Below are 15,125 nucleotides of genomic sequence, written 5' to 3'. Positions count from 1 at the left end.
TGGACACAGAGTTTCTCTGCTCTCCCAATCCTGTCTTCACTTTTTCGCCACATATCTGATGATGGTAACTAAAAGACTTCGGCACAGGGCTTCCCTCGTGTCTCAGTGGTAAAGAATCCGCCTGTCAATGCAGGAGACACGGGTTCGATCTCTGGTCTAGGAGGATCCCACATACCTTAGAGCAACTAAGCCTGTGTGCCACAACTGTTGAGCCTGTGCTCTAGAGCCTGGGAGCTGCAACTATGGAAGTCCGAGCACCCTAAAGCGCCTGCTCCACAGTAAGAGAAGTCACTGCAGTGAGAAGCCCACGCACTGCAGTTAGAGAGTAGATCTTGCTCACAGCAACTAGAGAAAGCCTGCATGGAGCACCAGAGATCCAGTGTAGCCAAAAATAATAAGTAAATAAATTATTTTTTTAAAAAGACTGGGGCAAAAGAGACAAGTCAGAGAGAGAGAGAAAGAAGAGGCAGGGAATAAGCGTTAGCCAGGTTCTATGAGTCTTCCCTCATCTTCCCTTCACACTCCCTACTGATTGGAGAGCTAAGGAATCTCCCCCCATCAATGGCAGAATACAAGAAAGACCCCTGAGAGGTCGAGAGATGCCTTTGGTTCTCTAGGGCCTGAACTGTGCTCCAGCCCCATGAGTCCTAAAAAACTCTTGGTATCCTGGATGTCCCCTGCTGTTGCTGAAAAGTAAACCCAGACATTGGTTTATAGTGGACAGAAAGCTCTAAACTGCTATTGTGGTTACCTTGCAGATGACTACAATTATGTTGCAGATACTAACTGAATCCCTCTGGTTAAATGAAACAAAGAAGAAAAGACAGAATATTAACTTCGTATTTTTGTGTCTTACTTGGCTTATCTCCCCTATCGGGCCGTGAGCTTCATGAGAGCAAGGACCATGTGTGATTCCTGTGGGTAACCACAGTGTTCTTGAGCATAGAACACTCCCAGTGAATATTTGTTAGAAGACACATCATGCATGTTTGCTGGAGAATGGTTGAATTAGCATCAAAGGTATCTTCTGCGGTTAGCTCATTGGCTGGTAATTCTCAGCTTTTTACAGTCCATCACAAAATGTACTTTTCCTTTTTTTCCTATCCATTGTTGTCTTTTTGTCATTACTATTTTAAAACCTGAGGTATAGTTGATTTACAATGTTGTGCCAATCTCTCCTTTACAGCAGTGAGTCAATTATATACCTATACATATTTTTTATACCTATATATATTCCTAAATGGGCTTCCCTGGTGGCTAAGACAGTATAGAATCTTCCTGCCATGCAGGAGACCAGGGCTTAATCCCTAGGTTTGGAAAATCCCCTGGAGAATAGAATGACAATCCACTCCAGTGTCTTGTCGGAGAATTCCATATCCAGAGGAGCCTGCCGGGCTACGGTCCATGGGGTCACGAAGAGTTAGACATGACTGGGTGACTAAAACTTTCACTTTCACACATTCCTATATATATACTTGTTATATCTAATATATCTAGTCTTTTCCATAATGGTTTATCACAGGATAGTGAATACAGTTCCTTGCACTACACAGTAGGACCTTGTTGTATATTCATTCTAAATGTAATGTTAGTAGTTTTCATCTGACAATCCCAAACTCTCCCTTGTCTGGACTCCCAAGTCCATCCCTCTCCCTTCCCACCACCCCTTAGCAACCACAAGTCTGCTCTCTATGTCTGTGAATCTATTTCTGCTTCAGGGATAGGTTCATTTGTGTTATATTTTAGATTCCACATTTAAGTGACATCATGTGGTATTTGTCTTTCTGACTTACTTCACTTAACATGATAATCTCTTGATCCATCCATGTTGCTGCAAATGGCATTGTTTTGTTCTTTTTAATAACTGAGTAGTATCCCATTGCATGTACATAACACATCTTTAGCCACTCATCTGTCTGTGGACACTTAGGCTGTTTCCATGTTTTGGCTGTTGTGAACAGTGCTGCTATGAAGATAGGGGTGCATGAAGCTTTTTAAATTACAGTTTTATCCAGGTATAGTCCCGGGAGTGGATTGTTGGATCATATGGTAATTCTGTTTTCGGTTTTCTGCCGATGTACTTTCTTTTTTTTAAATTGCAGTGAAACAACAGAGTAGATAGGCATACCTTTTCATTGTAAGGAAAGGCTTTCATTATTTTTTAGGTAGTCCCCGCCTCCCCCACACACCCTCTACACTGGCCCCCAAGTGAACACTGGTTCTCAGGTAAGATCCAGGAATCTCCACAGTTTGGAACCCAATACGACATTTCCTAGAATACTTGACGCTCTCGCAGGTTTCCTCTGGCTATAATGGAAAGGAGATTCGCCTTAGAATTGTGCTGCTAATACAGGAAAGCAGAAAGTCTGTTTTCCACTTAACGGCTCCTGACTGAGGTCTGTTATGTCCAGTCTGAGTTGGCCCGGAACTTGGCGACGGGACACACCATTCAGGCTCTGGCCGCCCCGGGTTAGGGCGGGGACCCGGCAGAGGAGGCTGCACCCCAAGGTCGTAGCGCCGAGCTGCTCCTCTCTCTGGAAGGCTAGGTGGCAGAGCGCGGGAGATGCCGTGTTTGGTACCGGGCTGCTCTGCGCCAGTCAGGTGAGGCCCGGAGGTTCGCATCTTCAGATCCCTCTCTGATTATAGTCCTTGGATCCCCTTCTCAGCTCCGAAGAGGCGGTCCTAGCGACCAGGTAGCTCGGGAACTGGGTTTAGTATACTTGTCACCGCTGGGAACCCGGCTTTCCGGGACTCCCAAGCCTTTGAGGGCTCGCTCAGAACTACATTTCCCAAAAGGCTCCGCGGTGATTGAAATCTCTCTCAGCCTATGGACGGGGAAGACTTCTCGGCCTAAAAGCTGAGAGGCCAATGGCAAGAGGACGGGGGCGGTGTTTTCCGGCTGCTGGCTGCCTTGCCGGGCGTCCCACCTGTGTCCCCACAGCCCTGTCACGAATTCCGGTCGGGGCAGAACCGCCGCGGCGTAGCGGGCCGGCTGCGGCTCGGTGGTGGAGGACCTTCGCTCGGTGTCCCATCCGGGGCTGGGCCCGGGGGCGGTGAGTGATCCGGGGAAGGAGACGGCGGCTGCAGCCTCGGAGCTGCTGAGGGGCGTGGATGGGGCTCGCCCAGCGCCTCGAGGTTGTCCCCGCTGGGTCCCTGCGTTCGCTTTTCAGAGCCCACGGGTCTTGCTGAGGTGTGGGAGAGGTGGCTGCACTTTTCTCTGCCGGCGTCGGGATAGCTCATCCTCTTAGTCTTTTTTTCTTTCTTTCTTTTTTTTTGCTCCTCGGTGATAGTCTTCTGGTTTCAGTTTAGCTTTGCGACCCTCTGATCGCTGCACCCAGATTAGGGCCTGTAGCACCGCGAGGGAGGAGAATGGGTCTCGGTCCTAGCCATACGGTCATGTTCCTATTAATAAACCCAGTGAACCAACTAGTGCTTCTCACAGTGGCACTTAGTCACAGCACCACAGGCTCTAGGGCCTTTGAGGTCACCTGAGGTCACCTGTACAGGGGGCAACACACTGGGTGGGAAACAGCGTTTGTCTAACCCTAAGAGTTCTCCATCCCGCTGTCTCTTGCAGGGGGGCCCTGCTGTGGGTCTGTAATGGATGTAGAAATAAAATGTTTGCTCAGGCTCATGACAGTGTTCGCATCCTAATGACATTTTTTTTTTTTAATTAAGGTTTTAAACCAGAGAGATGACATGTATTCCCAGTACATTCTAAGTGGCCAGTAGCAATGTCTATAAATGCATCAGTGTTCCCAGGAAAAGTGTTTGTGTGTTCTAGTAGTACCAGGTGCTGCGACAGGTAAGACAAAAGATGAAAAAGAGTCAAACTTCCTCACCCCAGTTCTAGTCCATTCTCCACTGAAACGCAGAATTCTTTGTAGCAGATTCAGCTTGCTAACTTGTATTTGTTTCTATTAGAAACTCTTTAAGTGGAAAAATGAACAAAAAACCCAACATTATCTTATATATTTTTTGTGACTCCTACTGCCTTACAGCATATTGATTACTGAATGACTTAATGATTCATTCAGTAGCCTAACCATCTCCCCCCAAGTAATTTCTTCATGATACTGATGTTGATTTTATTAATGTCTTAATGATTGTTTTCATCCCCCAAATATTTTGTTTTATGCTTATCCCCATTAAATTTCACTTAATTTTACAGTTTATCCATGTTTTTTTTTTCAATCTGTGTCTTTTGAGTCCCACTTCTGACTGCATTAAACCTTGAAATAGAATGATACCTAGGACAGTTCCCTTTGGACTTCTGCCCAATTTAGCTCTTGAAATTGATACTAAATCTACAAGACAAGAAAAGTCAGCCTTTCTCATAACTAATCTAAGTCTAATTAAATCCGAAATCTCCTAGCTGAGGAAAATGTCGTTGGAGAGAATCCAGTGCTTTCCAGAAATCGAGTTATACCCACATACTCGCCTCTGTTTTTCTTGTCCATTGTGGACAATTTCTTCCTCAAAACAGTCATGTCTTCAAAAGAGTGAGGGTTCTACAAATGTGTTTGGAGGCTCAGTCCTCACTTTGTGATAAGAAATTTGGCCACAGGAATGATTATGTAAAAGCAGAAAAGAAGAGCATCCCTTCTATTGTTGACAGCATTTGTTATTGTTGTTGTTCAGTCTCTAAGTCGTGTCCAACTCTTTGCAACCCCATGGACCGTAGCATGCCAGGCTTCCCTGACCTCCAGTATCTCCCTGAATTTGCTCAGATTCATGTCCATTGAGTTGTTGACGCTATCTAACCATGTCATGCTCTGCTGGCCCCTTCTCCTCCTGCCTTCAATCTTTCCCAGCATCAGACTCTTTTCCAATGAGTTGGCTCTTTGCATCAGGTGGTCAAAATATTGGAGCTTTAGCTTCAACATCAGTCCTTCCAGTGAATATTCAGGGTTGATTTCCTTTAGGATTGACTGGTCTGATCTCCTTGCTGTCCAAAGGACTCTCAAGAGTCTTCTCCAGCACCATAATTTGAAATCATCAATTCTTCAGCACTCAGCCCCTTTATGGTCCAACTCTCACATCCGTACGTGACTAATGAAAAAACCATAGCTTTGACTTTACAGACTTTTTTCAGCATTTACCTCAGAGCTGTTCTGGTTGAGGGGGTTTTTGTTTGGGTGTAGTGGTAGCTGTCTTTTGGTTTTGAGATAATGGTGAGAATGTCTAGAGAACTATTGATGCATACTGAGATCTCTTGCTTTAGGAACTGATGACCCTCAATGATGTGGCTGGGGACTTCAGGGACAAGTGGATTACCTGGACACTGTTTAGAGAGTCCTCTTCAGGGATACCACCCAGCACAGATACAAGAATGGGCTCTCAAAGGGTAAGGATGCAATTTTCCTTCATCTTAGTTTTATTAATATAATTTTTAAATTTTTTGGTTGTGCCGAGTGGCTGGTGGGATTTTAGTTCTCTGACCAGCGATTGAACCCATGCCCCTACGCAATGGATCTTGGAGTCCTAACCATAGGACCACCAGGGAAGTCCCTTTATCTTAGTCACTTTGAGAGGGCCCAGATCTAAGTGGTGGGGATGTTGGTCTCTTAGAGCTCCAGCTCTCTGTGAGAGTAATTGTCACCTCACTGGCAGAAAAAGAATGACTTCTATTTTTATGGCACTTAGTGGTTTTCAGATTTCTTTGATATTTTTCTGATTGATATCTTACCATAACCCTTTGATATATGTATTTTCATTCACCTTTTCCAGCTGAGGACCCTGAGACTAAAAGTTAAGTGGCAAAAGTGAGCCCAACCCAGGTCTTTGTGGAAAAGGGAAGGTGCTCTCCCCAGAGTTTTTTTCCCATCACTTAAACAAACAAACTGACCCCTCCAGTGCTCTTTCTAAAATACCATGGGAATTCTGCCTTTTTTGGGGGCTGTACCATGAGGCACTGCTGCTGCTGCTGCTGCTAAGTCGCTTCAGTCGTGTCTGACTCTGTGCGACCCCATAGACGGCAGCCCACCAGGCTCCCCCATCCCTGGGATTCTCCAGGCAAGAACACTGGAGTGGGTACCCAGGATCTTAAATCCCTAACGTCCCTTGTGGTGGAAGCACGGATTCTTAAACACTGGATCACCTTCTTTCTGGGATGTCTCTCCTCCTTTCTGCTTTGAAAGTGAAAGTGAAAGTGAAATCGCTCAGTTGTGTCCCACTCTTTGCTACCCCATGGACTGTAAGCTACCAGGTTCCTCCATCCATAGGATTCTCCAGGCAAGATACTGGAGTGGGTTGCCATTTCCTTCTCCAGGGAATCTTCCCAACCTAGGGATCAAACCCAGGTTCTTTCTGCTTTACTTCATATCTATTACACAAATAATATATATTCACTAAAGGAAAAGATAAGCAAAATGAAAACAAAAGTCATCTATGAAGAGTTATGGCCCTTCCAGCCATTTTCCTAAGCATATATACAATTAAAAAAAAAAAGAAAATAAAAATGATTGGGATCATACTGAATATTCAGTGGTATATCTTACTTTCTTACACAATGTACTGTGAATATATTTTGACAATAGTATCTGTACATTACTTAAAGTAACTACTTAGTATTTTATTGTATGGAATACAGTAATTACATTAAATTGAACCATACATATGACTGTTTTTGGACTATTTTTAACCTATAAACTGGCAATTTTGGATGGCTCAATCAAGTGAAATTATTTCTTTGTTGGGAGCTATTTGGGTCATTTTAAATTTTCACCAGTATTGTGATGAGGCTGTCTTAACTTATTGTCTTTTTTAAAGTCTTGTTTATTGAAATAATTAGTTAACAGTTGGCTAATATGTATATTTTTTGCACAATGTCCTTTTTTGTTTGTTTACTTTTGTTCACTTCTTTAGACTCTCTAGAAATTTCTGGGTTTGAGAATAGATACATTTCTAAGATATTTGGTATTTTTGCCAAATGTCTTCCAAAAAGACTGAATCAATTTATTTATTCCTGTTAGCATTATATGAAGTGTCTATTTCTTCATATTCTATCTATCATGCGGGGTATCGTAATCTAAGAATGTAGGTAAAATAATAGTGATAGCTAACATTTATTGAGGACTTAATCATTTAATCCTCATGACAACTCTGTAAGGTAGGTCTTTTTAATTAAATTTATTTATTTTTGGCTGTGCTGGGTCTTTGTTGCTGCACAGACTATTTTCTAGTTGCAGTGCAAGGGCTTCTCATTGCAGTGGCTTCTCTTGTTACAGAGCTTGAGCTCTTGGGCGCTCGGGCTTCAGTAATCATGGCACGTGGACCCTAGAGTACTCCCGGGCCCTAGAGTACAGGCTCAGTAGTTGTGGGCTTAGTTGCCCCTCAGCATGTGAGACCTAACACCCAAACCAGGAATTGAACCTGTGTTCCCTGTATTAGTGACTTTTGGGACATAGTAGTTCCATGGCATGTGGGATCCTCCTAGACCAGGGGTTCAAACCCATGCCTCCTGCATTGGCATCGGATCCTTTACTACTGAGGCACCAGGGAAGCCCTAAGGTGGGTTTTGTCATTTTCCCTAATTTATAGATGAAGACACAGAGACACAAGGAGCTTAAGTAACTTTCCTGAGGTCACACATCTAGTCAGAGACATAGTTAGGATTCAAATTCAGACAATAAGACTCTTGAGTTTACACCTCTTTACCTTTATACTGTATTCCCTGTGTGTCATTGTTTTAATTTGAATTTCTTTGGCTAATGATGAGTTAAAAGTTTTTCACATATTTATAGGCTGCTTTATTTTCTTTTGTGAATTGCCCATTCATGTCCTTTGTCCCTTTTTTTTTTTTCTCTACAAGTGTTTGTCTTTTTCTCATGGTTATATTGACTGCTGCTCTTCTGGGAAAATTTAAAAACCAAACATTATAGTTAACTTCCTTGATTCTTTCTAAGGGTGAGGTCATGGCAGCTTTGTTTTGATAAAGTTATCTCTCCACATGAGTTTAGCCTTGTGCCTTGAGGGATGAGTTATTGTGCTTATTCTAGAGTTTCTATCACCCAAGTCTGATTTTTTTTTAATGGGAAGCAAAGAGCTTTTTCTCAGCCTCTTAGGGAGATCACCCTGTTTTATCACGACATCATGGCTGCCCTTTTCATTTTTATTTATTTATTTTTGGCTGCACTGGGTCTCTGTTGCTGCACACAGGCTCCTCTAGTTCAGTGCACAGTTTCCTCATTACAGTGGCTCCTCACTGCAGAGCACAGGCTCTGGAGCCAGGGCTCGGTAGTTCTGGTGCACTGGCTTAGTTGTCCCGCAGCATGTGGAATGTTCCCCAAACAGACCAGGGATCTAATCTGTGTCCCCCGTATTGGCAGGTAGATTTGTAACCACTGGACCACCGAACATACATGAGAATTTCCTGGGGTGGTCTCCTGTACCTGGGGAAGAAGAGGGGATTGCATTTTCTCAAGCCTTATATGATGGCTGAAATTAACATTCTGTGTTCACCTTCCTTATAGGATTTCAAAACCAAGTGTAACCTCCCAGCTGGAGCAGAAAGAAGAGGCATGGGTCCTACCACTGCAAAATTTTGAGGCAAGGAAGATCCTGAGGGAAAGTCACACAGGTGAGATGTGTTACCTGGTGCGTGGAAGTCTAACATTTCAGCCCTTGTTTAGTTAAGGAATTTGGAATGCTGCCCTAGACTTTTTTAAAAAAATTATTTATTTTTGGCTGTGCTGGGTCTTCATTGCTTCCTGTGGGCTTTCTCTAGTTGTGGCAAGCAGGGGTTACTCTCTACTTGCGGTGCATGGGCTTCTCATTGCAGTGGTTTCTCTTATTACAATGTGCAGGCTTTAGAGCTCGTGGGCTCAGTAGTTGTGGTTCACAGGCTTAGTTGTCCTGCAGACTGTGGGATCATCCCTGACCAGGGATTGAACCTGCATCCCCTGTATTGGCAGGCAAATTCTTCACCACTGAGCCAGCAGGGAAATCCTCCCCTAGACTTTGCTCTTGCTATTAGAAGTTGTACTTTGACTTCCTGGACCATCAGTCATTGACCAAATAAGGTCTTCATTTAAATTAAACATTTCACTTTTGTCTAGATTCTAACATCATTGAAAAAAGTTGCCCAGTTCTGACAATACGTGTTTTACTCTTGATATCAAGGTCACCTCAAGGTTCATTGGACCATCTTAAAATAAAAAGGGCTTGGGAATTGCTTATGTCATGAATGGGAAGCTCAGTGATCTTCAGTGAACTCTTCAGGAATCAAAATGAGAGTAGTCAGACTAAATGTCGTCTGTTGCAAAAACACTAATTTTAATCTTTTTGCTGCTTTCTGCTGATCTTTCCTGATTGATGTTTAGTTGCTAAGTCATGTCTGACTCTTTTGCGACCCCATAGTCTGTAGCCTGCCAGGCTCCTCTGTACATGGGATTCTCTAGGCAAGAAAACTGGAGTGGGTTGCCATATCCTCCTCTAGGGGATCTTCCCGACCCAGGGATTGATCCCGAATCTCCTGAATTGACAGGTGGATTCTTTACCACTAAGCCGCCAGGGATATACTCTTCAGGAATCAGAATGAGAGTAGTCAGATTAAATGTGGTCTGTAGCAAAAATACTAATTTTACTCTTTCTTGCTGCTTTCTGATGACCTTTCCTGATAAGTAATAACTTCATCCTGTGTTACTCTGTTAACTTTTCAGAATTTAAGAATCAGGTGGTACAACTCGATCAGGACATTTCCGAAACGGCAGAACCATGTGGAACATCCTTAGAAGGGGCCAATAAAGATATTTCTCCTCCTCCTAGTTGGGGAGGAAACTGGGAGAGGGGTCTTGAATTAGAAGGGCAGCATGGAACCCTCCTGGGAGAGGGTCAGCAGGGGCCCTTTTCACAGGAGAAGGAATTAAACAAGCTCCTGGAAGGATATATAGAAAAGAAGCTGGTGTGTGTGGAATGTGGGAAAAGCTTTAACCAGAGCTCCTATCTCATAAGGCACCGAAGAACCCATACTGGTGAGAGGCCCTATAAGTGCATGGAGTGCGGGAAAGGCTTCAAACAGAGTTCAGACCTTGTCACCCACCGCAGAACACACACAGGAGAGAAACCCTACCAGTGCCACAGGTGTGAGAAGAAATTCAGCGACAGCTCGACCCTCATCAAACACCAGAGAACCCACACGGGTGAGAGACCCCACCAGTGCCCCGAGTGTGGGAAGACTTTTGCACGGAAACCGCACCTCACAGTGCACCAAAGAACCCACACGGGGGAGAAGCCCTACATGTGCCTCCAGTGTCACAAGAGCTTCAGTCGCAGCTCCAATTTCATCACCCACCAGAGGACCCACACGGGAGTGAAGCCCTATGGGTGTCTCGATTGCGGGGAGAGTTTCAGCCAGAGCTCAGATCTGATTAAGCACCAGCGAACCCACACGGGAGAGCGGCCCTTCAAGTGCCCTGAGTGTGGGAAGGGCTTCCGAGATAGCTCTCATTTTGTGGCCCACATGAGCACTCACTCGGGAGAAAGGCCCTTCAGCTGTCCTTACTGCCACAAGAGTTTCAGTCAGAGCTCGCACCTGGTCACGCACCAGAGGACACACACGGGCGAGAGGCCTTTTAAGTGCGACGGCTGTGGGAAGGGCTTTGCCGACAGCTCTGCCTTGGTCAAGCACCAGCGGATCCACACCGGAGAAAGACCCTATAAATGTGGTGAGTGCGGCAAGAGCTTCAACCAGAGCTCCCACTTCATCACCCACCAGCGGATCCACTTGGGAGACAGACCCTATCGCTGCCCTGAGTGTGGCAAAACCTTCAATCAGCGTTCCCATTTCCTCACACACCAGAGAACGCACACAGGAGAGAAACCCTTTCACTGCAGTGAATGCGACAAGAGCTTCCGGCAGAAAGCACACCTTTTGTGCCATCAGAACACTCACCTGATGTAGGAAATAGTCTGAAATGCTTCTTTTCCTCCCTTCCAAATTTCCATCGCTGTTATCTTTGTTTCTGTTTTTGTCTTGGCTGCGCTGCAAGGCACGTGGAACCTTAATGCCCTGTGTGCATGCTCAGTCGCTCAGTCATGTCCAACTCTTTGCAACTCCAGGGACTGCAGCCCGCCAGCTCCTCTGTCCATTGGATTTTCCAGGCAAGAATACTGGAGTGGACTGCCATTTCCTTCTCCAGAAGATCTTCCCGACCCGGAGTTTCAACCACTGGACCACGAGGGAAGTCCCACCGCTATTATTTCAAAGTGCTCCAAATAGAGAAAAGCTGAGCATTTGTAGCTCATGTCAGGCCTTAATCTTTTCTCTTTTTCTGTTTTTTCATGGCCAGGATAAACCTAGAGGGTCCAGTGTTCTAAACACAAAAGGCATTCCTTCAGTGTTTTTGACTGACTCATAGAGAAATGTGAGTTTCATGGTTGATGCCTGGTTACTAAAAGAGAAGTGAGATAAATGTAGTCATTTTATCATTGCGTGTGCGCTAAGTCCCTTTGGTCCTGTCCAACTCTTTTTGACTCCATGGGACTGTAGGCCACCAGGCTCCTCTGTTCATGGGATTCTCCAGGCAAGAATACTGGAGTGGGTTGCCATTTCCTCCTCCAGGGGATCTTCTTGACCCAGGGATCCAAACCAGAATGCTTGTATTGCCGGCAGATTCTTTACCACTGAGCCACTAGGGAAGCCCTAAATGACTCATTATGGGTCATGTAATTAACTCACAGAAAAGCCAGAATCTGTCTGCAGGTCTCCTCTTCCACAACATGGAACAGACCAGCTCTGGGGTTTGTTAGAGCATCTCCGAGGCACCACAGGACTGAAGGAACCATATTATGTCCATCAAACCACTCTGAAATTGGAGATGATGCAGGGAGGTAGGCTAAGTTCCCAACAGCTTTACAGGGTCCCATGCTGGGCTCCTTGATCCTCAATGGCATATGTAAGTGGGTAAGGAGGGAGTTGGGTGTTGAACACTCTGGAGAGAAAGGTGGGAGACTGAAGGTTTTTCTTTCAAGCTTTTCTGTGTCAATACAGACTAATATATCAACCTTGGAACACTAGTCCTCTTCCATTGTATGGAGTGCCATCTGAGTGCTATAACAGGGGATAGAACTCAGCTGATGACCTATACACCTTCTTTAATAGATAATTGATCAGAGGGACTTCCCTGGTGGTCCAGTGGCTGAGACTCTGTGCTTCCAATGCAGGGGGCCCAGGTTCTGTCCTTGGTCAGGGAACTAGATCCCACCTGCAGAAACTAAGCATTCAAATGCCACAACTAAAGATTCTGCATGCCTCAATGAAGAGCTGGTACAGCCAAATAAATAAAAAGTATTAAAAATTTTCTGTCCTTTATTGTGCCCATCTTTGCATGAAATATTCCCTTGGTATCCCCAGTTTTCTTGAAGAGATCTCTAGTCTTTCCCATTCTTTTGTTTTCCTCTATTTCTTTGCATTGATCACGGAGGAAGGTTTCTTATCTCTCCTTGCTATTCTTTGGAACTCTGCAAAAAACCAGTCAATCCTCAGGGAAATCAGTCTTGAATATTCTTTGGAAGGACTGATGCTGAAGCTAAAACTCCAATTTGGCCACCTGATGTGAAGAACTGACTCATTGGAAAAGACCCTGATGCTGGGAAGGATTGAAGGCAGGAGGAGAAGGGGACAACAGAAGATAAGAAAGTTGGATGGCATCACCGACTCAATGGACATGAGTTTGAGCAAGCTCTGGGAGTTGGTGGTGGACAGGGAAGCCTGGTGTGCTGCAGTTCATGGGGTTGCAAAGAATCAGACATGACTGAGTGACTAAACTGAACTGGAAGTATTAAAAAATAGATAATTGAATGGGAAAAAAATCTGGTTAATTCAGTGCTGTAAGTTCCTAAAATGTGATCCCTGACCAGCAGCATTATCATCATCTGGGAACTTGTTAGAAATGCAAGTTCTAAGTCCCCATTCCAGACTTACTGAATTGGAAGCTAGGGTGGGACTTAACAATATGTGTTTTATTTTTTAAAACTTTTTCAAATATTTTTTTTAATGTGGACCATTTTTTTAAAAGTCTTTATTGAATTTGTTACACTGTTGCTTCTGGTTTTTTTTTTTTTTTTTTTTTAATTTTGGTTTTCTTGTCCCAAGGCCAGTGGGATCTTTGCTCCCTGACCACGGATCCAGCCTGTGTTTCCTGCATTGGAAGGCAAAGTCTTAACCACTGGACTACAAAGAAAGTCCTATAATATGTGTTTTAATAAGCCCTCCAGGTGATTATTATGCAAGCCCAAGTGTGAGAACCACAGCTTTAAAAGATGGCTCTTCTACTAAAGGCAGCCACAGTACTATTATTGTTCCTACAAAAATTTAACAGGATTTTGTAATACTCCAAATACTAATACAAATACTGCAGTCAGTGTTCACATTTCCCTAATTATCTTACGTTTTTTTCTATTTTTAATTTACATGCCTTTTGGTCATGCTGCATGGGTTTCAGGATCTCAGTTCCCTGACCAGGGATTGAACCCGGGCAGAGTCCTAACCCCTGGACCGGCAGGGAAATCCCTGTTTTTATTTTTCAGTTTGTTTGAATCAAAATCCAGATAAGATCTTTGCCTTCAGTTGGTTGATATGTTCCTTACAGAAGCCCTCCCTCTTCTCTCTCTCCTTTCCTTATATTTCATTTGTTGGGGAAAAAAACAAAAACAAAAAAACTTGTCCTTTAAGTGTCTACAGTTGTATATTTTGCTAATTCCAACCTATGGGATCCTTTATTTTTATTTATTTATTTATTTATTTTTTTAGGATCCTTTAATATGCTCCTCCATCCTCTGCTCTCCTAATGTTGGTAACTGGATCTGTAAACATGATCAGATTCAGATTTAGGGAAGGGGAGGGCAAGAATGGGCTTTCCCAGTAGCTCAGTGGTAAACAATCTGCCTGCCAATGCAGGAGATTTGAGATCAATCCCTGGGTTATTAAGATCCCCTGGAGAAGGAAATGGCAACCCTCTCCAATATTGTTGCCTGGGAAATAAAAAGATTCTGATGCTGGGAAAGATTGAAGGCAAGAGGAGAAGGGGGAGGCAGAGGATGAGATGGTTGGATATCATCACCAAGTCAATGGATATGAATTTGAGCAAATATCGAGAGAGAACAGAGAACAGAGGAGTCTGGTGGGCTCTAGTCCATGGGGTCGCAAAGAGTACAACATGACTAAGCGAATAAACAACAATAATATGGGCAATAATACTCCAGAGTGATCTTATGCACTTCTGTCAGGAGGCACCTAGTACTTGGTTTAGTCTCTTCTTATGAAGCTGGCGACCATTGATAAGCCATTATTTCACTTGGGTTTGCCAAATGCTTTTATATCTGTCATTCTTCTTCATCTATTAGCTGAACTACTTCAGTAAAGAGAACTCCCCCAATCAACTATTTGGTTTCCCTGAGGTACAGCTGGTATAGGAACAAAAGTTGCTTGATTAGAACCCCTTTGATTTCTTCTTAATATCATTATATAAATGTTGGCCTCCATGCCTTAGATTTTATTATTTTTTTTAATTTTTTAAAATTTTATTTTATTTTTAAACTTTACAATATTGTATTAGTTTTGCCAAATATCAAAATGAATCCACCACAGGTATACATGTGTTCCCCATCCTGAACCCTCCTCCCTCCTCCCTCCCCATACCATCCCTCTGGGTCGTCCCAGTGCACCAGCCCCAAGCATCCAGTATGGTGCATTGAACCTGGACTGGCAACTCATTTCATACATGATATTATACATGTTTCAATGCCATTCTCCCAAATCTTCCCACCCTCTCCCTCTCCAACAGAGTCCATAAGACTGTTCTATACCTCAGTGTCTCTTTGCGATCCAAAAGTCTACAAGCAATAAATGCTGGAGAGGGTGTGGAGAAAAGGGAACCCTCTTACACTGTTGGTGGGAATGCAAACTAGTACAGCCACTATGGAGAACAGTGTGGAGAGTCCTTAAAAAACTGGAAATAGAACTGCCTTATGATCCAGCAATCCCACTGCTGGGCATACACACTGAGGAAACCAGAAGGGAAAGAGACACGTGTACCCCAATGTTCATCGCAGCACTGTTTATAATAGCCAGGACATGGAAGCATCCTAGATGTCCATCAGCAGATGAATGGATAAGAAAGCTG

The 15,125-nt window shown here is 43.9% G+C and overlaps 1 protein-coding gene across 3 annotated transcripts; it reads left to right on the top strand.

Annotated features, from left to right (window-relative positions):
* Positions 1-2,501: 2,501 nt before the first annotated feature.
* ZNF774 (zinc finger protein 774) lies at positions 2,502-12,301 on the top strand. Of its 3 annotated transcripts, none has more exons than XM_019983889.2 (5): positions 2,502-2,601; positions 3,679-3,805; positions 5,225-5,347; positions 8,475-8,581; positions 9,663-12,301. In XM_019983889.2, the coding sequence occupies exons 3-5, from the start codon at positions 5,241-5,243 to the stop codon at positions 10,901-10,903; spliced, it is 1,455 nt and encodes a 484-aa protein (XP_019839448.1). In that variant the 5' UTR covers positions 2,502-2,601; positions 3,679-3,805; positions 5,225-5,240; the 3' UTR covers positions 10,904-12,301. The 3 variants fall into 3 exon arrangements, with proteins under 3 accessions (XP_019839448.1, XP_019839449.1, XP_019839447.1); XM_019983888.2 differs by lacking the exon at positions 2,502-2,601 and adding an exon at positions 2,844-3,053; XM_019983890.2 differs by lacking the exons at positions 2,502-2,601; positions 3,679-3,805 and adding an exon at positions 2,827-3,053.
* Positions 12,302-15,125: the final 2,824 nt, after the last annotated feature.

The sequence above is a fragment of the Bos indicus genome, chromosome 21 (assembly GCF_029378745.1).
Source record: "Bos indicus isolate NIAB-ARS_2022 breed Sahiwal x Tharparkar chromosome 21, NIAB-ARS_B.indTharparkar_mat_pri_1.0, whole genome shotgun sequence".
Lineage (NCBI taxonomy): Eukaryota > Metazoa > Chordata > Mammalia > Artiodactyla > Bovidae > Bos > Bos indicus.
Note: the sequence above shows the minus strand (reverse complement) of the source record. Positions and strands in the feature narration are given on the sequence as shown.

What these genes read in the sequence shown, in the direction of transcription:
- ZNF774 (XM_019983889.2), top strand. Translation starts at nt 5,241, where the DNA reads ATGATGTGGCTGGGGACTTCAGGGACAAGTGGATTACCTGGACACTGT. An exon ending in CAAGAATGGGCTCTCAAAGG is followed by an intron (nt 5,348 to 8,474) that starts GTAAGGATGCAA and finishes CCTTCCTTATAG; the next exon opens with GATTTCAAAACCAAGTGTAA. An exon ending in CCTGAGGGAAAGTCACACAG is followed by an intron (nt 8,582 to 9,662) that starts GTGAGATGTGTT and finishes TTAACTTTTCAG; the next exon opens with AATTTAAGAATCAGGTGGTA.